Source organism: Chiloscyllium plagiosum, chromosome 27 (genome assembly GCF_004010195.1).
Source record: "Chiloscyllium plagiosum isolate BGI_BamShark_2017 chromosome 27, ASM401019v2, whole genome shotgun sequence".
In the NCBI taxonomy this organism is placed as follows: Eukaryota; Metazoa; Chordata; class Chondrichthyes; order Orectolobiformes; family Hemiscylliidae; genus Chiloscyllium; species Chiloscyllium plagiosum.
This window is the reverse complement of record NC_057736.1, coordinates 27,673,587-27,695,436: the sequence shown is the minus strand read 5'-3', so window position 1 is coordinate 27,695,436 and position 21,850 is coordinate 27,673,587. Positions and strand designations below refer to the sequence as shown.

Genomic DNA, 21,850 nt, shown 5'->3' with positions numbered 1-21,850 from the left:
TCCCAATTCTGGTGTGCTAGCTTGCATAAAATCCTGACCCGTCACCCCTGTCATATTAGTTCACAGACCAATGATGTCTCAAATTCCAAAATGATTTTTCCTCTCCTGAACATTGCAACCTTTTTGAGCTCTACATTTTTGAGAATTCTGTGCTCTGACAGTTCTGGAAGCTTGTATGTCCTGAGTTGCAGAAAGCCAAGCTTTTGCAGCTCTGGCTTTAGCTGTCTCATCCCCAAGTTTGAAATTCCCTTGCTCAATTTTTCCACCTGTGTCCTCTTATGTGGGGCATTGTAAAGAGCAGAGGGCCCCAAAGCTGTTCTCTAATCAGTGAGAACCAACTGGTGACTGTTTAACTTGTGGATTGCCACACCTCCAGTGAGGGGCAAGGTTGAAAAGCGAGGGACCTTTTCTGGTGATCTCAATCATTAAGGGAATTGAACCCATGCTGTTAGCATCACTCTCTGTCACAAAGAAGACCTCCAGCCGACTGAGTTGCTGATCAATCCCACCCCTTAAAGATACCTCTTCAATTCTGTTTTCAGTCATCCATGCTAATACTATTTCTTTGTGGCTTAGTGTGAAACTTTGTTTGATAATGGTCCTGTGAGGCACTTTGGGGCATCTTACTGCATTAAAGCACTATAGAAATACAAGTTATTCTTCTGCAGAGGTCCTTAAGATTGTTCTGTGATGAACATCATATAAATGCATTTTGTGTTGACTATGTTTAAGTTTCTGCCAAAGGAAAGGATGTTAAGGGTAGTTAATTACAAAATGAACTCCGAACGTAATGCAAAACAAACCACAAGTTCAGGAAATAAACTGTATTAGATTACAAGTTTTTAAACTCTGCTCATCTGGTGGATCATCAACCTCCCAGTGAGGCTGGTAATAACCAAGTGGAAAATTTGGATTATGACCTAATCATGACTGTCAGAAATCTTCTAAAGAAAAATGCGTCAGCTGCTGACTGCAGCAGCAAGTAAAGACAAAGTGCTCCTAATCTGTGAAAACTTGTTAGGATGTAATGACAACACAAGTTAACTTAAAACCTAATTAACCTTTTTCAAGTTTTTATTTCTTCAAAAATAATTTTTAAAAATACCGGATATCTGTGAGTACAGGAAACCTCTGTGGTTATTCACTTGAAGAGCTCACATATTTATCGTTTAAGTGGTACAGAAACGCATCAACAGAAAGGAATTCATTGCAACTCCAGAAAGCAGTGTTGGGAGAGAAATGCCAGTACCTAGCTCTTCCTTGCTAGGGCCTGTACTCTTCATTGTTGGGCATTTTCTGAGCATTGCTAGTGTCTGGTACTTTCATAGTCAAAACACAGGCAGAGAAGGTGAGTATTCTTCACTTGGTCGTGCATGATTCAGATGGAGCAGGAGATTAATCATGCAAATAAACTTTTTAAAAATCTTGCCTTCACAATGTTATTGCACTCTTTTGCCTGAAAGGAAGTTTCACTGCTTAATCGGAAATTTACTAATCGTGAACTGAGATGAGGAAAAAATCTTTTTCATTTGGAATGGGGTTGCAGTACTGCAACGTCATAGTGTTTAATGTAACTGGCTTAAACTCATACTCTTTTTTTTGCAGAACAACTTAGTGCTGTAATAATTCCCCAATGAGTTTTACTTAAATTTAAAAAATGGTCAGTTTGGTATAACTTAGTCACCAAATTGTTTTGCTAAAATTATCAGCAGGAGGAATGAAATTTGAAAACACAGATCAATTACTCCCCTTCATTTTTAAGATAAATCTTTTGTTTTCTTAAATGTTTAGAATGCACATAAAGTCAGTAGGAATGTAATCTAGTTGCTGATACTGCCAGTGCTGAAAATGATTATTTGTGACCCTTTAGAAAGAGCCTTTTATTTACCCATTGCTTAGTTTGCTTTTAAAAGAAAGGAATAATGAGGATGATAATGTCGCTTAAAAGAATAGCTTGTAGAAGTAATGAAGATCAAGGATGGGAGAAAACTGAATTTTATGTGCACAGCTGAGCTTGAGGCATTCTGGGTGCTTATGGTATCAGGTGACACACCCAAGTTTAATAAATTGTGAAGCTAATATTGTTGGTTTTGCTATAACATGCATTTCTTCATCGCGAATTGGCTATAACGTGATTGAAGAACTTAGACCATTATTTGTAGAGTGTGAACTTGCATTACCTGTATTGGCTATAAGGTGATTCTGGTCCCATTGATTTACATGGTGCTGCTATTATGCGATTTTCTTATAATGGGAGTTCGCACAGAAACGGCACTATCACATTATATCAGAACAGACTGGACCCACATTAATATCATGAGGATTTGCTGCTTCTGCAATTAATTAAATAAATAGACAAAAAGTCAATTTGTTCAAGATATTGATTTATTTGCAATGATTTGATTTGAAAACCGCATCGTGAATCAACATGTTTTACCCATCAATGTTATGGTATTCGCATTGTTTTGCTAAACACTTGGTGATCGATGCGCATTGCAAGCTAACTGCAAAGAATTATATTGACTTCTATTTCTATATGAATATTGCAAAATACTATGAATTCTAGAAGTCTGAAATTAAAACGCAAAATGCTGGAGAAACTCTGGTCTGGTAGCATCTAAGGAAAGATGTTAACATTTCAAGTTCAAAGACTCCACTTTGGAACTGATGGGATGTGGAGGATCATGGTTTTTATGTTGCAGGCAAAGAGGAGGAGGATTTCTGTTTTCCACTTTGACTAACATGAATCTTTGAAGAAATCTATTGTTAAACCAAATCCCTTTAATACTGCAGTACAAATCATTTTTGAGATGTTTGAATATTTGGAATTCTTCCATATTGCTGATGTATGGATTTTTTTTAAAAAAAGAAACTAAAGTCATTCAAATCTCTTTGAACTGTTAGAGTATTTCCGGTCAGAATGGAATGTCGTGTTTTATTGAACAGAATAAAGATTCCCCCTCATTCATTGCTGCTATTTGTTACCTCCTTGAAAACTCCTCATTTAAGTATGCATCCTCTTTCACAGCATCTGCGGTGCACTCTAGACTTTTTTCTTGAAAATTCTGTTGCCAGTGTAGCTTTATCGCTAGAGAGACATCAGGTGGTGCAAGCTGGTGAATTTCTCAAATACTTGAATTAGCAACACCCAGAGTGCACGGTTACCAGAGATGAGCAAATTAAATGAGTATCTCAGGATCCAAAGTTTGATCTTCTGATTGATGTTAAGAAACCCTAGATGCAGCACACTCTTAAATCCATCTTAACTGAGTTATATTAAGATGAGGATTTGTTTAACTTGTTAGAAATTGGTTTTCAAAATAATTTAAGTTCATCATAATGGTAAAATCAGGAGAATTGTTTTCATTCCATAGAAAATTCCCATTTTGAATCTTGGATGTTGGTTCAATGAGTTGGGTTGCCTGATAATTGCAATACGTGACTAGTGACCCTCCAGTTAAGATGATAATTCTGATCAACATTTTGTATTTTTAGTTACTAAACTGAAGAGAAATGGAAATTTGAAATTTCAGTTACTCTGTCCAAACATTCTTAAAAGGAAACAACCTGCAGTCATTGCCATCTACTTGCTCAAGCTAAATTAAAAATGAAATGAGCTCTGTCATCTTTTGAATGTCAATTTCTAGACAGATATAGATTTGAATGTTCCAATATTTTAAAAACTAAGTTCCCAGCATTTCTGTTAAGCAGATGGAAAGTGAGGTCAGGGGTTCAGAGTGTAATCCTTTGAAATTGTTTATCATAAAAGTTATTCCAGGTTAATGTCCATAGTGCAGATTTCTGGATGTTGGAAACAGATTGATCAATTGTTAGAAGTTTAATTAACTTAGGAAGGGATATAAATACAAACAACTATAAAATAATATCAGGTAATTAAAAGTTCATTGTGACTTGTATAAAAATCCAGTTTCCATCTGCTCACGTTGAAATCATCCTTTTATTACCCTCAGTTTCTCAAAAGTATCCATTAACAGTTTCTTCTTCACTATCCATGGTGCCTGTAATTGCACAAGACAAGTGGAAGTAGCTGTGTTTTTTCTGCAGAAAGGCCAATGACTGTGGTTGTAGGAAATGCCTCCATTTTCTACGTCTTTCCCTGGAAAATAACTTGCCTTGGAAAAAAGACAGCTTTATAACTTGTTCTCTGTTGATTAATTTGATTTGAATTTCCACTGAATAAGAACATGGATTCATAGAATCATGGAATCCCAACAGTGTGGAGGCAGGCCATTTGGCTCACTGAATTCACACTGTTCCTCTGAAGAGCATTCCGTACAGACCTACCTTCCTGTCCTATCCCTATAACCCTGCATTTTCTGTGGCCTGTCCACCTAGCCTGCACATTCCTGGACATTATGGGCAATTTAGCATGGCCAATTCACCCAACCTGCACATCTTTGGACTGAGGGAAAAAACCGGAGCACTCTGAGGAAACCCATGCAGACATGAGCAGAATGTGCAAACTTCTCACAGACAGAGGGTGATACCGAACTCTCATCCCTGGCACTGAGGTGGCAGTACTAACCACTGAGCTGCTGTGCTGAAATTGAAACCAGTGATTTTGCTTCAAATGTTAGCAGACAATGAAAGCAATATGTAGTAGTTGAAGCTTAAATAATGGTTTTTTTAAATTCATTCATTGGATCTGGGTTTGCTTACTTGGCAGCATTTATTACCTGTCTGTAGTTGCGCTAAGGGCAGTTAAGAGTCAGCTTAACTAATGTGGACTTCAACAGCTTCCTCATTTCCCCTTCCCCCACCTCATCCTAGTTTCTAACCTCCAGCTCAACACTATCCCCTTGTCTTGTCCGGACTTGTCCGACCCGCCCAGCTCCTTTTCCACCTATCCACTCCACCCTCTCCTCCCTGACCTATCACCTTCATCTCCTCCCCCACTGACCTATTGTACTCTATGCTACTCTCTCCCCACCCCCACCCTCCTCTGGCTTATCTCTCCACGCTTCAGGCTCTCTGCCTTTATTCCTGATGAAGGGATTTTGCCTGTCCTCGGATTTTGCCTGTCCTCTGTTGCTGCCTGAATTGCTGTGCTCTTCCAGCACCACTAATCCAGAACGTGATGAAAATGATAGACTTGCTCTCTTTATTAGGACAGCATATGTCTGGAGTCACATGTAGGCCAGACTGTTTAACAATAGTGGAGTTCCTTCCCTAAGGGACATTAGTAAACCAGATAGGTTTTATGGCAATTGAATATATTTAGGTGGTTTATATTAGGTTAGCTTTTTTTAAAATTCCAGACTTTTTGTGAATTCAAATTTTACCATTGCCATTGTGGAATTCAAACCTATGTTTGTAGAAAATTAGTCTGGAGTTCTGGATTACTTGATTGTGCAGTGACTTTACCACTGCATCACTACCACCTCTACTCTTTTTTTTGGCAAATAATACAAGTTTAACCCTACATGTGCCAAATGTTCTAAGTACATTTTACTGTAAATTCCATTTTCTACACCATCACATTTCCTCTTACTATGACAAAGTAGAATTACCTTTGGGAAATTGGTTCAAATTAATTCAGTCAGAAATCTATTGCACTTCCTTGGGATGTTGGTATGAACACAATTTTCTAGTGGTTCTGAAATAGGTATGATTTAAAATATTACATTTTTAAGGGAAAGTTAGATAAATACATAGGGAAAAGAAATAAGAGTCTACAATTAAGTCAGAGGTTCACTGGGAACTGGCAAGAAAGTGGAACTTAGTTCATGGTTGAACAATCATTTACCTCATTGCCTTCAAATCTGCATTACAATTCAAAAAGCCTTCTAATTCTGTTTATGGTCTTTGGATTAGGTGAAATAGGCTGAATGAGAGGCTCACATGGGGGACACATGCTTGCACCGAGACCAGTTGGATGGGATAGCCTGTTTCTCCGCTGCAACTCCATGTATTGTACATTTTCTCATGCTGTCCTAATATGGAGAACAGATCTATCATTTTCATTACATATTACTGACTTTGCAAGAAAAATCTAAAGAGAAGTGCACTGCAGCATAAGTTTTAAAAAAATAATAGGCATGTAGTAGAAGGTTTGGCTTCAAGTTGCATTAATTACTTGCATGGCTTGATTGAATTGGGTAAGAATGGTATGAAGATGAAAGTAGATCTTGCTTTGATCTAACTTGGGATGAGCTAGTGGGGCTAGTATTTATAGTAGATTGTACACGGAAGATCATCCTGAATGAACAGCAGAATGTTCCCTCACCATAGCGAGACTGCAGAATTCTGAGATGCAATGTGATCTGGGCATTCCAGTGCATGAGCCACAAAACATTAATGCGCGTACAGCAGATAGCTCAGGTTAATGAAATGCTTTCCTTTATTTATGAAAGGAATTGAACATAAAAGTAAGAATGTTATGCTTCAGTTCGACATGGCAATGATATGACCATATCTCACATTGTGTTGAGTTTTGATCTCCTTATTTAAGGAAGTGGTTCAGAGGGGACTTACTAGTTTGATACCTGGAATATGCAGGTTATCTGATGAGGAAAGGTTGGACAGACCAAGTTTGCTTTCATTGGAGTTTAAGCGTGAGGAATGACTTGGATCAAAATAAGATTCTGAATGAATGGTTCTGACAACCTGGGAAAAATGATTGCTCTTATAGGTGAGTCCAGAGATAGGGAACACTGTTTTCAGAATTAGGAGTCTCACATTTAGGACAGAAATTAGGTGAATCTTTTGAGGGTTGTGCAATTTTGGAACTCCCTGGCTTAGACAGTAGTGGAGGCAGCCTCATTGAATAAAAGCAAAATACTGTGGATGCTGAAAATCTGAAATAAGCCCCAACACTAGAGAAATTCTGGGTCTGGCAGTATCTTTAGAGCGAAACAGCTAGTTTCAAGTCCAGTATATTTCCCTTTAACTGGAGACTTTGAGGAAAGTCATAACAATCTCTAAACATTACCACTCTTTTTCTCTCTCCATAGCTGCTGCCAGATCTGCTAAGTTTCTGCTGATATTGTTGCAGGCTCAGAGTATATTTAAGATGGCGGTAGAAAGAAAACTGCTGGAGGAACCCAAGGTTTAGCAACATCTGTGGAAAGAAAGTAGGGTTCACATTTTGAGTCCAGTGACTTTCTATGAGAACTGACAGCTTGCAAAAAATGGTATTTGTGCTGAAGACCAAGTGAGGGTGTGGAGAGAAGATAGGTGGAGATGGAGCCCAGAGAGAGCACAAAATGAAAGGGGTAGGCAGGCGAGGGAATTATAGAAGCCAGGGTAAAAGAACAGCTGAATAAGTGATACTGAAGGCTAAGAATAGGAGAGAACGGTTTGGCTGTGTTGAAACCAACCTATTTCATGACAGGGCCATGGTGTGGGGTTGATAAAGAAAAACATGGAAGAAATTGATCAGGCTGTAAAGTTATTGGGCTCAATGTTGACTCCTCAAGCCTATAGGGTTACTAAGGGAAAGATGGGATGCTGTTCTTCCAGCTTGTGCTGAGGCTCACTGGAGTACTATAGTTAGCCTGTGATAGAAATGTTGGTATAGGAATACGGTGTATTGATCTGGTAAGCAACTGGAAGCTTGGGGTCATCTTTACAATACAATGTTGGTGTTCTGCAAAGCAGTCCCCCAGTCTAGATTTTGTGCTCCCAGGGTAGAAGAGACCACATTGTCATCAGCGACTACCATAGACTAGATTGAATGAAGTGCAGGTAAATTGTTGCTTCATCTCGAAGATATGTCTAGAGCCTTGGATAGTGAGGTGGGAGGAGGAAAACAGGCAAAGGTTGCACCTTCTGTGATTGAAGTTTGTTTTTGTTTTCCACCAATCTGCTCATCCCTTCTTTTCCCCTACCCCAACCCCAATTTAAACATAAATAACACATCTTCAGAACTGACAGTAGGTAGAAAGAGTCACCAGACTCAGAACATTTAACTCTGCATTCTGTCAGCAGATGCTGCTAAACCTATTGAACGTACACAGCAGTTTGTTTTTGTTCCAGATCTCTAGCATTCAGTTTTTTAAATTTTTTAGTTGAAAACAGGTTGTTTGGCAATGGATGCACTTGGGGTGGAGTAGGTATAATTGGCTGAATGTTCAACGTTTCCTAATTTATATGTTCATATAACATATGGAGATGCAAAATGAGTTAGTATATTTGTTTAAGATAAAATCATGCTTGAGGGCATTTCCTAGCTATTCTGAAACTTTGCTAAAATTTCAATTGGAAAATTTAGTTTTTTTTAAACCAAATGAATAGAGTTTAGTGAAGCTTTTTGCAACACTAAAGGTAAAGGATAGGATGCAGCAGGGCAAAATCTCAAAGTGGAGTATACATTGGTTCTGTCCAAAAAACTAAGTGACTGCGTAAAAGGTGCTCCATCACAGTGGACCAACAACTTTTATTAGTTGCATTGTACTTCACTGCTTTGCAAGTGGGAATACAATTAAAGTTTTCAATTTGCTAAATATTGAAAACTGGCTGGGGAGAGTGGTGGGAAAAATAGCTGGTGCAAAAACACAACGCAAAGTGATTGGGCTAGATTGGGAAGTTTTTCTTGCAATGTCTAGATTTTACGTAATACGAATAAGCAGGACACAACACAGGAGATGGATTCGGAAGGTACCTGTGTGCTGAAACAATGAATAATGCCATGCGAAATTACAAACTGATAGAATGAGGACTTATTGGAAGGAGAGAGTGAACTAGAAATCAGTTGTTCATTAACTGAAATACTTTGTACACTTCTGGTTAGCATATTACAGTTGTATTCTGATCCTTGAGATTAGAGATCGCTGAGCTCCAAAACTGGGAATCTAAAGCCAAGCTAAATTATCATAAACTTTTTCTTTTCCAAACAGTAGAATGAGTATATGGAAATATTGGCGGTAGCTATCTTGGAAAATTCAAGAGTTGGTTAGAATTTTAGGCAGAAGTAGTGATTTGAAGACTGTTGGATACCAAGTATAGGATCTGAGTTTCTTTTAAATTTTAAACTGAAGCAGATGGACCCTGTAACTTTTTAGATCCTGCTCATCTGTGTTCAGAAGAGAAATTGTAATGATTGCTATTTAAGAAAAAAAGTTTCTTGCTTGTTTATGTCCTTTTGCTTTTAATGGGCAGACTGAATTGTAAAACTGGAATGATAGTTTACTGTCTTCACTGCCTTAACACCACTGAAGGAAGTAGCATCTGGTTTGGGGGGGAGGGGTAGAAGGTCATGAGAAGGATGGAGTGGTGTGGGCAGAGCAAGGGAGAAGTTGGTAGAAAATGTCCGCTGGTAATTTCTGTCGGCATAGTATCTGACACCACAAGGGCTCCTTCTTTTATTCGTTTTTAGCTCATTCCGTTAGATTCACTGCCTCTATTTCTGTGAATCATTTTCAGCTTTGAGGAAATGACGTTAGACTGCCATGTTTTAAGGAGATTGATCTACAGTTTATTTGAAGCAGTGCAGCACAGATATTGCAGCAGTAGCAGGTGAATACAGGAGAAAATTATAGCTGTACTAGATTTAAAGGCTCCCTGGCTAATACACAAGCTGCAAAAGATATTTATAGCTCCGAACAGTTTCTGCATGTTATCAACATGAAGCAAGAGAAAAAGGGAAATGATTTCAGACTGCGTATGTTTCAGTGCCTTCTGTATATCTGATTCAGTTCAGTAATATGGGTCACTGGAAAATTGATTGCTGGTGAAGAAAGAAGATGCATCAGTTCTTTTCAGTTTTTAATTTGACTGCAGTTTTTTTTTTGGCAACTGGATGATTTGAAACAAGCCTGGCTGGACTTTGTAAGACAATACAAAAGCTGTAGGAATGCACAGATACAAACAACAGTTTATCTTTTTACTAAGAGACTTACTTTATTTGCCTCTGTTGCTATAATTTCGTTTTGTCTTAAATCAATAGAATTTTTTTTTTGATCTTTGGATTCAAAGTATGCATGTCCATAACAGATATGAATGGCAATGAGCCACACATGCACGCTTTGAGTTGGCAGTTTGCAGACTGTTAAGGTATCAGAACATTGGGAGAAATCCTAGCTTTTCAGGAAGTGGTTCACGACCTACTACTGTATATTACACTTGGCTCATTGCATCATAACAGCATTCTGTTGTGCTTCAAGGCCTCAAACTTTCAAGACGGGAACGAAGCATAATGTCAGCTACACGTGCTGGTAAAATATGGGGTCTCTACAGTAATGACAGGGAGCTAAATGCAAGCCTGGTTTCCTTGATGTGCTGCATGGGTCAGTATGATTTATTTGTTTAAATTTTGTAGTCCGTAGTAATATTGTACATGAAGCTGTTATTATATTTCAAGCAATAAAAGAAAACTATTGGTCTTTCCAACTTAAACTGTGCAGTGGTAAACATTTTTATAATGGTAGCATTGTGTGCTGGTAACTTTTTTCCTTTAATGTTCACCGTTTTCCCCTCACCCCCCCCCCCCCATACCACATGTGAAATTCTAGTTGTGCTGTTGATCTATGAATCTAAAACCATGACTGTAATGACTACTTCATCCCTTTTAATGTATTGAGAACTTTAAAGATTAAAGTTCATTAAAATGTACAAGATATGTTTGCCATTCTAGTACTAATATTTCCTTTACCTGTTCTAATCACTAAAACAAGTGGTCAGTCAAACATCACATCACAAAGTAGTGTAATTTTTTTTTCTTCTAAGTCCTAATAGTGTATTCACTCATGGAAATTGAATTTCATTTATTTCATAGATGAGTGCTTGGAAAGCGCATCCTATTTGCGTAGTAATAGCGAAGAGCAGATTTGTACCAACAATTTCTCCATAATGGGCAGTGACTTTTTAAATCTGGTAACTGTAGCTGGTGATTGGGGCAAACCATTTCTTCTCACTTGGAGGAAATGTGAAAAATAAGACATTTAGTTGTTCTGTTGTTTTGAGCTACTTGACAGTTAAGTTTCTATAAATACCTGCCTACCTTAAATAGAATGGGGCACTGAATGGAAACAAAGGAAAATATTTTGTTAAAAACTGGGTTGTGTTGATGTTTAGTTATGTAAAAGAAAAAGCATGCTTCTACCTTTTTTTTGACATTGATTTTGGGATACAGTTTTGTTCAAACAGACTATTCAAACAGTGCTATTCTTATAGCACTTAATAGCAGTCACTCTCGTGGTTGACACCATGAGAAAATGTTGAATAACACATCACTGCAGAAATTGACGAATCTCTGTATAATCTGTGATATTTAAAATGATGGTTTGTCAATTTGTCTTGTGTTGTTGTTTATTTAGTTACAACTAAAACATACAAAATGAGGCTAGACTGTGAACTGAACTTTGTTTCAGGTTTTCACCAGTATTTCTGGATAATGGGAGCATGCAACAGAATGGTATTAGATTAAATATGTAAAAATCAGATTGCAGTAGCTGTGAAATATATACTAGCGCATATTAAGTACACCATTCTGTAGGCTTTTTAAACAAGCTCCTGAGTTTTATGATGGCTGAGAGCATGGCTGAAAATGTGCAGTATTGAACTACACTCTTGGCTATTACATGTTATTAATTTTGACCAATTGTGCCATTCTTAATTTTCGTGATATCACTGTCTGCTTCAGCCTCTGCTTTAGAAGCATCAGCATGAGGCCTAAGCTTGCACACTAGAGTCAACTTTTTAGATGAAATGTTGAACCGAAGCCTGTTTACTGTCCCATGCAGGTGAACAAGATCACATGATATTATTCAGAAGAAGATTTAAGGGTACTCTCCACAACATTCTGGCCATTATTCATTCCTCCTCATCACAACATTTGGTCATTATCACGTTACTGTTTGTGGACCCTTGCGTATATGCAATTGTTGCCATATTTCCTACAACAATCTGTGAATGCACATCATAGGTTGTTAATTGTTTCTGGACAGGCCAAGGTTGTGAATGCCCCTTTATAAAGGCAAGCTTCTGCCTTTCTTTACAAGGAATATTTACCGTAATCACTCCTGAAAGATTAAGAATTTTAAAAATATTTTCAAAGACTCTGTGGAATATACAGTTTTTAATGGTAAAATATAAATATTGTAGATTGAAGAAGAAAACTTCAAAGACCGAACTTTTTTTGCTCAGTTTTGTTTTCTAACCTGCATGTGAAATGCTGACAAGTGGTCAGCATGCCAGCCTGATCCTTGGCTTCTGCAATGCCACTCTGTGTTTGTCATTTTGCATGGCCTTTTCTCGAAAGATGGGCATCTATTCCCCACTGAGCATTCTCCTTTTAATTATACAATTGAAGTCCGCAATCCCTTGTTGCTTTGCTCCAGTGAACCAAATGAATTTTAACTTAGTGCACTAAACTTATCTTAAGCTTCACAGATTAAGATGGTGTTTCTTCAATTTTGTAACATTTTCCTGAGTCATTGACTTAAGGACATTGATTAACATGCAGTAATTGGTTTTCTGTTATCTCAGCATGACTTGTGCATTGATATACATGGAGATTTATAAAGATTGGTCTCTTCAAATATTCTTAAATCCTTCAATTTGCAAATATGGCATTCAAGAATCAAAATAAATTGACACCATTTCTAGTTTGGAAGCTTGCAACATGTGGACTTCTCTTCAGGTGTAGTACAACTTGGAGAAAGTGAGGACTGCAGATGCTGGACATCAGAGCTGAAAATGTGTTGCTGGAAAAGCGCAGCAGGTCAGGCAGCATCCAAGGAGCAGGAGAATCAACGTTTTGAGCAGGAGCCCTTCTTCAGGAGTGGCTCCTTGGGTCCAGTTCAAAATCGTATTTTGAAGATGTCCAGATGGTCTATTGTGTCTCCTGGGAATTTGTACAAATTTGCTTTTAAGTATTAGCACAACCATTTCCTTTAATACTAAAATGAGTTCCAGTCTGCTGAATAGTTGCTCTGGGCTTTCGTTGAAGTAGGTGTGCATTGCTTTTCTCATTTCAACTTTCTATATGAAAAAGTAAAGCATTGCTCTTGGCAAAACTACTTAGAACTCCATGTTACAGTACAAAGTCTAAGACTAATTATAAAAGATTAATAATATCTGACTATATTACAGAAATTCCTTCCTTACATCACTAAATCCATTTACCTCCCTTCTGTTCAAACTTTGTTTGAACCTGTTTTGTTGTGAAGGAATGTTTACTTGGAATTTTCATGAGAGAAATTTGTGTTCTAAATGTTTTCTACGGAAAACAGTTCTGTTGTATGTGTTTGAGGTTTAAACCATATTAATCAATTAATAATCCATATCAATCTTGATTGCAGTCAATTTTTATCTCCAGAATAAAGCAAAAGTACAAGGTTCCACCTTTTAATCCAACAAATAAAACTTTCTTCTGTAAAATCAAAAATGTTACTTGGAGTTTGGGTTAATTGACCAGTGTTGTACTGGTGTCACCTCTTTAGTAAGCAGATGTTGAGATAGAAATTTTCATTGCCCAAATGAAATGAACAATCAGCTTTCCAATTTGGAGAATTTGAACATGCCTGTGGCCTAGTACAATGAATGCTCAAGCTATGCTATTAATTTGCATTCTTGGTATTTTAACTTGAAGACTTTTTGATTTAATCATATTAGCCTTTTAAAAATTGTTAATAATTTTCTTGATTAAAACATGTTAAATAATGATTCCTAGTTTTATTTGGTTTGAAGATCAAAATTGGATTGATCATAATTGGATCGATCATAAAGTTATCAGTCACAATCTGTATAGCTGATGTGAAGCCTTATAAGACAAATGATATGAAGTGCAGTTAAGAGTACATACATGTGAGGTTACAGTTCTGGGCCAGGGCTTTGGAAGATTACCATGTAAAGTGCAATCTTCTGCAAGCACCCAAGAGTTACTAGGCCATAGGGATCAAATGCAAAAGATTTGCTTGGCCTTTGATCTGTCAAAAACAAGTTGTTGGATCTAATGGTTTGTTCCTTTTTCTCAAAGTTCTTGTGCTGAGAACTGTTTTAGCTTCAACATGCAAAATATTATACTACCAGCTTTTGGGAAAAAAATTAAAGTTTGTGCGAAGATTTGTAGCTCGGGTGCTTGTTGTTGTGGTTCTGTTTGCCGAGTTGGAAGTTTTTGTTACAAACGTTTTGTCCCCTGGCTAGGCGACATCATCAGTGCTTGGGAGCCTCCTGCGAAGCGCTTCTTTGATGTTTCCTCCGGTGTTTATAGTGGTCTGTCCCTGCTGCTTCCGGTTGTCCGTTTCAGCTGTCCGCTGTAGTGGTTGGTATATTGGGTCCAGATCGATGTGTTTGTTGATGGAGTTTGTGGATGAATGCCATGCCTCTAGGAATTCCCTGGATGTTCTCTGTCTGGCTTGCCCTATGATAGTAGTGTTGTCCCAGTCGAACTCACCAGAACGAAGGACCCGATACCCAACATGAGCAAAACTAATGTAGTGTACAAAATACCATGCAAGGACTGCACAAAACACTATATAGGACAAACAGGAAGACAGCTAACAATCCGCATACAAGAACATCAACTAGCCACGAAATGACACGACCAGCAGACAACAAGCAACATGAATTCGACTGGGACAACACTACTATCATAGGGCAAGCCAGACAGAGAACATCCAGGGAATTCCTAGAGGCATGGCATTCATCCACAAACTCCATCAACAAACACATCGACCTGGACCCAATATACCAACCACTACAGCGGACAGCTGAAACTGACAACCGGAAGCGGCAGGGACAGACCACTATAAACACCGGAGGAAACATCAAAGAAGTGCTTCGCAGGAGGCTCCCAAGCACTGATGTCGCCTAGCCAGGGGACGAAAGTTTGCAACAAAAACTTCCAGCTCGGCGAACAGAACCACAACAAAAAATTAAAATTCATCGAGTGTTGTCCACATCTAATAATTACAGGTTATGATCTACACTAGCTCCTCCATTTCATATGTAGTCCAGTATATATGATTGTTGTGAAACAGAGGATTTTACATGGACATCCCTCTTGATAAAGCCTGTTGTCTTGCTGGAGCGTGAGGCTAGTTAGACAAGGATGTATTAACCTAGATTATGTCTAGTTGTGAATTACGTGCTTGTAAGTAAGGATAACAAGTGGATTGTTAGATTTTTGCTAACTTTGGAATGTACTGATTGAAGATAATCACAATTGAGGAGAAAGTCCTAAGCAGGTATGATTATTTTACAAATATAGTTTATGCTTATGAGCTATATAAATGGCAAAAGACCTACAATTAATTTCTGATTCTTTAAAAACAACTTGTAACAAGTTGGATGTGTGATAAGTTTTTGTTTTCCAATTATTTCGTGTATGTTTTCAATTAATATTTTTAAATGTAACCTTTTGTGGTAGGAATGGAAATTGCACTTAAGTCAGATGTAACCCAGCTAGATGCCAGGTAAAACAACTTTTATGCAGCATTAATATTGTATCTTACCTAACCGTAGAACTCAACTGCATTGGTGAGAGATCTTGCTATTGCCTGCACTAGCTATCTTTCTCTTCTAGGTAAAATTCTCAATTAATGCCAAAGCGTTTTTGCTTAAGAAAATAAGTTACTGAATTAAACTTGGAATAGGCATGAACGTTTATTGAAGATCTGAATTTTTCTCTCCCAATTCTCTTGTGGGTTTAACATTAAAAGTGTTCTCATTTAATGTGGTACATTTATATATGTGTAGCTATATGAAAAGACGTAGGCTGCACTAAATGTTTTTGTACCCTATTTTAGAAGGGTATTTCATACTTTTTTGAAAATAACATTTTGTAGTTGAGACACCTATTTTCTGTGATTTTTGTGGAAAACAACAATGTGAAATAGAAATAGGCAGTGACCATGGTTAATTGAGCAGTATTCATATTTTAACTTGAAGCCTTCAGTGCCTCATTGTTTAAGTTAATTTGATTGTAACTATTATGGAGAAGATATTGTAGAGGAAGTAAAGGATCTGTTGCTTATGCTTTTTCAATAGTGCAATTTAAATCACTTGAGGGTAAAGTAACGTTTTTTTTTTGTTTATACAGATGAGCGTGACAGAGTGCAGAAAAAGACGTTCACAAAATGGATCAACAAACATCTCATAAAGGTAAAATTATTTAATAGCAACATTCTGGGAAGGTTCTGTTATGCTTTAGATCTATTTTCAATCTAGCAGCAATAAGTAACATTTACAGTTACACTAACATTTACAAGTACACAAACATTTTGTTTACCTTTTCCTGTGCTAAATTTTCATCTTGCTAATGATTATATGTTGCCACCATTCTCCATAAATCCATTTCACCTCCAATATTGCTTGTAGTAATAAGTATAATGTGAAATTTTACAGGGGACTTGCATTAGAAAGATTTACATTCATCAGGTGCATTACTGTGACAACTTTGCTACATTTCAGACATTTTGTTGCTGATGCCAATAAGGCAGTTCACTTTATTCACAACGTCCGTATTCATCAGTGAAATGGCAAAGTAGTTAATCAGTTGTTGGAGATATTGATTGAGAAGACAAAACATTTTTGGTCAGACATTGGTGTCACAATTGCTGATTGAAAGAGGTTGCAAAAATTTAATCTGTCTGAGTATATAATGTGCGAGTCTTTTACCTGGGGTTTTCAGGGTCTGCAAGGTAATTGGACTCTTTAAGGTTATATTGCTGTTCATCATCAGACCTAGATTTTTGTGTTTTTGAACATTTAAAAAAATCAAATAATGCACATTTCAATGACCATTAAAATATTGGAATGCATTTTGTGATGTAAGGGGTGTATGACTTCAATATATTTTCGCATTATTTAATGTCATCGGTGAGGAAATGGAATATTGGGAATCTCATTGGATTCGTAATCCAGAGCCCCAGGTAAATGTTTTGGGAGCATAGGTTCAATTCCTATCATAGCAGATGGTGAAATTTGATTTAAGAATCTGGAATTAAAAAAAAGGTAGCCTTTGGCATTCATGTGACCACTGTTGATTGTTGCAAAATTCCATCTGGTTCACAAGTATCTTTTTGAGGGAAAGACATCAGTCCTTTCCTTGTGTGGCATGCAGGTGACTCTAGACCCACTTGTGTGTTGACCCTTACGCCTCCATTGGCAATGAGAGATTTGCGAAAAATGCTGGCCTAACTAGTGGTGACACCCACAACCTATGAATGAATATTTTAAAAAAAAAATGTCTTTGGATTTTGAGCTAGTACTAGAGAGTTTGGTCTCTTTCTTTGAATGATATTAATAATTGACTTGTAAGAGTTTTTGTAACTATATGGTAATTTATTTAAAGAAAACAGACTGAGGGATAATTCATGGAGCCTAATGGGAATTGGTTTGCATTTGGGAGAGTTCCCTAGCAAATAAAATAAGAGTGGTGCATCATGCTTGCAGATAGATTCTGGGATTGCAGGATGTAAATAGCTTGGAAAAAATGCTTTTCTGTTTGGCAGTTTTACAAAAGTTGTTGGTGAAGCTGGATGTGCAGAACAGTTGCTCCTGAGAAATTGAGATCATTTAGAACTCTTAAGGAGGTGACCTCCATGTAAAGTTCATTTAAAGTTCCAGAACAAAAATGTTTGATTAAAACCCAAAGGGGTCATTAGAAGTTATGAATGTCTGAGCTTAGTTGTACGAAGAATATAGAAAGAGGCCATCGGATTCTCGAGATGGGGCATTAAAGCCACAGCAATGTAAGCCTTGTAGATGTGAAATAAGGACTTCACTGTGGTATGTGGAAAGGAGTGTCCTTGAGTTTAATTATATTTCACTGTGTTTTCAAGTTTTAAAATGTGTTGTGTGTAAATATTTTGTTTTTCTATTTTCATTTCACTTACAAAACATGTTCTATTATCAAAACCAAAGCTGCAGTATTGTGTGTTTATATTTTAGTAAAAGGCCACCTTGTTACAACCAAAAGAAAAAATAAAATATGATCCATCAAGCCAGATTTCATCACCTGGGAACATGACAAGTTTTTTGTGATTTAAGCAGTCTTCTAAGCACCTTTTCTATAAAAAGAAAGTGAATTTAGACCAATATCTGCCATTCTTTTTGACTACAACTTCAAAATGTTCACAATCAAAATTTTTGGACAAACCTGTGGTAACATTATATTACTTTGTTTCTATATTTTTTCAAAACTGTTTCTTCATGCCCAACCAGTGAAATGCTTTACGCAATTGCCTATGTTACACAAACTACCAACTTGGAGACATAAGTATCTTTGTAGGAACATTTGGAACTGGAGTTGGCATAGGTCGTTCAGCCTATCGATTTTGCTCCGCCATTCTGATCTTCAGTACCATTTTCCCTGCATGCACATGTTCCCAAGATATTAACCGTATCAAATGGAGAGAATCTTTATCTGGATGGGTACGTGAAGAGGAAGGGTTTAGAGGGATATGGGCCAAATGCTGGCAAACACGACTAGGCCAGATTGGGATGTCTGGTCAGTGTGGGCATGTTGCACCGAAGAATGTTTCTGTGCTGCATGATTCTATGACTCTCTAAAGCTGTACCTAAAATGATTTTTAACCCCGAAATAACATTGTAATTATTTTGAAGGACTGTCTCCAGGTGCTGATTACTAAGCTCACATCCCTACTTGTCTTTTCCTTGTATTCCTTAAGTAAAATCCTTTAATGGTGTCTGCTGCTAGGTCATACCTACAGACTCTCTGTAGACTGAACTTTAAACCCTCCAAAGTGAACTGGGTGGTTTCAGTCAAGATGGGATGTAAAAACAAACCTCCCATCTGAACACAATTTGCCCACTTTTGGCTTTCTAATAGTAGTGGACTGGTGGTTAGTAGCTCACCTCTCCTGAGAAGGGAGGTTGGCTTCATATTTAGCCCATGTTGCATGTCAACACCTGGCAGTTGAGCTCTCCCAGACCACAGGATAGCTCCTGGCTGAAGGGAGGCACCTATAGGTCTGTGGAAATATGTAGTGTCCTTTTGTAAAGACCTTTTAGTTTTATTCTGTGTTTTGGATTGTAGTCTGAAATGAAAAAGGGCTGTTTTAAAAGCAAGTACAGTGGGGATTACTGCAATCTTTTTTACAATCAGGTTACCAACACACACTGTTTGTGCTGCTGCTTTGTTCAGTCACTGGGGGGTAAGCTAGATGTCGATGAGGTAGCATCGGGGGGAGTGTATGAATTTGGTTGGCAACAAGCAGCTGGTTTGTGGAGTAGTGACCAGTTGATAACAAAAGCTGTCTGTCTGCTAATAACTGTGTTTGGCTTCTGGGTACATAAACAAGTTATGGTAGTGAACAATATGGTCAGAAGCCTTCGGCCCTCTGGAAGGGGAAGTAGTGTATCCTTTTGTCGTAGAAAATATCTGAAGCCTGGGGAAAGCTAGCTTATTTTCCCTCACCTGTTGCTGTAAACTCTGCTTTTAACCAATAAGTTAGAGGCTGTATAATTTGTGAACTAGTTGTTCTGTACCTCCTCTAAGAAAATGAAAAATCCCTGGATAAGAGGGATTGAAGTACAGCAAGCCTTGGCAAGCACAAGGATCATCTTGGTGAACCCTGTGGGCATGTGCCATTGAGCATAGGCCATTATCCTTTCACCCACAGTGCCTTTTTTTATTGTTGTTGTCAATCTGTGTGTTCATGGTGAGGCTTTTGGGGGATTTTTATAAGGGGGTTAGAGTTTTAAGAAGTAGAATTATAAGCCAACAATTGATAATTGTTTACCTGTGGTGAGAATTTCTCATAAATAGTTAATCTTAGATACAGAACCCTGATCCATGTCCTGAGTTAGCCAGTGTATAAGCAGCCAGGTAAATAGGGAAATTTTTGTGCTTCGATAAAACCTTTAACTTGTGCATCAACTCTGGAAATAATGAGGTTGGATTTCCAGTTTGCTACCCCAGTGAGACGTAACACCTTACAGTGCTGCCAATTGGAGTGGTTGTGCTTCCATGCTCTCTCTCTGTCTTCATCCAAAGATTATCCTGTGGCTTGAAAATAAAACTGAACTCTCCCTTTAATGCACCCACTAGCAGCTGTAAGACTCTTTCTTCCATTGTAGCCTGTTCCATAGTGTTGTTCCCCTGATTAGAAGCCAAACCTAAATCCGTCCTACGGTTTTAATAAGTGCTTTCAGGGCTTGTTTCTGAACAAGTGCTGATCGTTACAGCATGTCCCTGGACCCCAAATAGCACTAAAGCACGTCACCAAGCTCTAAATAGCTTTACAAACTATCTTGCCCGAAGATATTCTGTGACCACAGACATTTCCATAGGATATGAAACTACTGTATTATTTTAGGAAGAGGTATGAATTGTCACTGTGCATTGCTTGATAAACGTTGTTCACTTAACCACAGGAATTGAATATCCTGTATCTTTCAAGCCTTTCTTTTGTTTAATCTTTTTGCTGTCACTATCTTTTAGCTTACAAGACAATATAATTTGCAATTGCAGATTGCCCTACTTATCCTCTCAAATACAGCAAATTCTCTTACCATTCAATTGCCCTGGCTATGTTACCGAATCGAAACTGTGGATCGATCATGTTTTAGGATTTTCTTTATCACTCCTTATTTCCTTTTATGGAAAGGATGAGCTGTCATGAAACAGTGAGTTTTCATTAATTTGTTAGAATACATGTTCAACACATGCAGTTCTTTTCTCTTAAACCTATCAATTTGTGATTGTGGCTCGCCATTTACTTCTGGCTAGGACAGGCCAGGTGTCCCATTCCAGCTCATGAAACCAGGATAGCTCTCTCCATATTGAGAATAGCAGGAGATGACTTTTTTTTCCCCCAAAAGGGTAGTCCAAGTAACTGGTTTTGCTGGCAAGCTTATTGGTAAATGATTCTGGATCAGTGGTGCTGGAAGAGCACAGCAATTCAGGCAGCATCCGACGAGCAGCAAAATCGATGTTTCGGACAAAAGCCCTTCATCAGGAATAGAGTGATAAATCATTTGAGGTAGCTCTTTCTGCAGGTGGAAACTGAAGGATAAGGGCAAATGAGCACTTCATCAGCCATTTGTATCTGGTGTGCATGCCTGGCTGAACAAGAAAAACACATTATGTTGAGCACTCTGAGAATATCTAAAGCTGACCTCGACTACATGTTAATCAGAGTTGATGTTTAAACTTGTAATCCCTTGAGTTGTGTTTATACTACTTTGTTTTGAGAGTGAATAGACTGCACTTAAGTTTTGTTTCACATTCCTGGTTTTGTCATGCTTCTCCTTTTTCAGGGATATTCACTGCTTTTTGACAATTGAAACTGACTATCCTTTCTTCATGTGCCATTATTCCACTGGGTATTGAATCCAAATCTGTCACTACCTATTTTGTGAGCAGCATGTACCAAATTAAGGTGGTGATTTTTGCCCCCTTCCATAGAGATGATGATTCCAATATAAAAAGACTTGTAAGCCCCAGAAGAGATTAGTTAGTTCAATACAGACCAAGAAGGAAGTTGGCTCAAGAATATACTTCCAGTATATGTAGTTCAGTTTTCTTTTTGCCTCTGAGCAATTTGAGGAAGTTTTTTTAAAAATCTTCCTTGTATATTAGAAAATGAGAAAACTATGGAAACTGTATGAAAATTTCACAGTTTAGAAATAAACTGGTCAAAATTAGAGGCAGACCTGTTTCTGACATTATTACTGCATTGCATCTGCAAATGATTTGTTGAAATGACTTGCATTAGGCAAAGAACAGAATTTTGAGAATATTCATTTGTTCTTGTGTGCATATATTGTCAATGGTTATATGTTATGTTGCCTTTAATTTTAAATGCATTGCTCCCTTAAGTAGAGCTTCACTCACTTGTGATTACTGTTCTTTCATCTTGGTCTCTTTAACCATAGGTATCTGAATTCGTCTTTATAGTGTCTCTTTAAACACATTATA

General features: G+C 37.7%; 1 protein-coding gene across 10 annotated transcripts in view; it reads left to right on the top strand.

The window, feature by feature from the left end:
* macf1a (microtubule actin crosslinking factor 1a) overlaps window positions 1–21,850 on the top strand; it is a 604,319-nt gene that overhangs the window by 208,277 nt on the left and 374,192 nt on the right. For 9 of the 10 annotated variants that reach the window (XM_043717780.1, XM_043717784.1, XM_043717779.1 and 6 more), the window contains exon 2: window positions 16,004–16,065. In XM_043717780.1, coding sequence (XP_043573715.1) covers window positions 16,004–16,065 — 62 coding nt within the window. Of the gene's footprint in view, window positions 1–9,979; window positions 10,248–16,003; window positions 16,066–21,850 lie in introns of those variants that run through there. The other variant, XM_043717773.1, reaches the window with a different exon arrangement.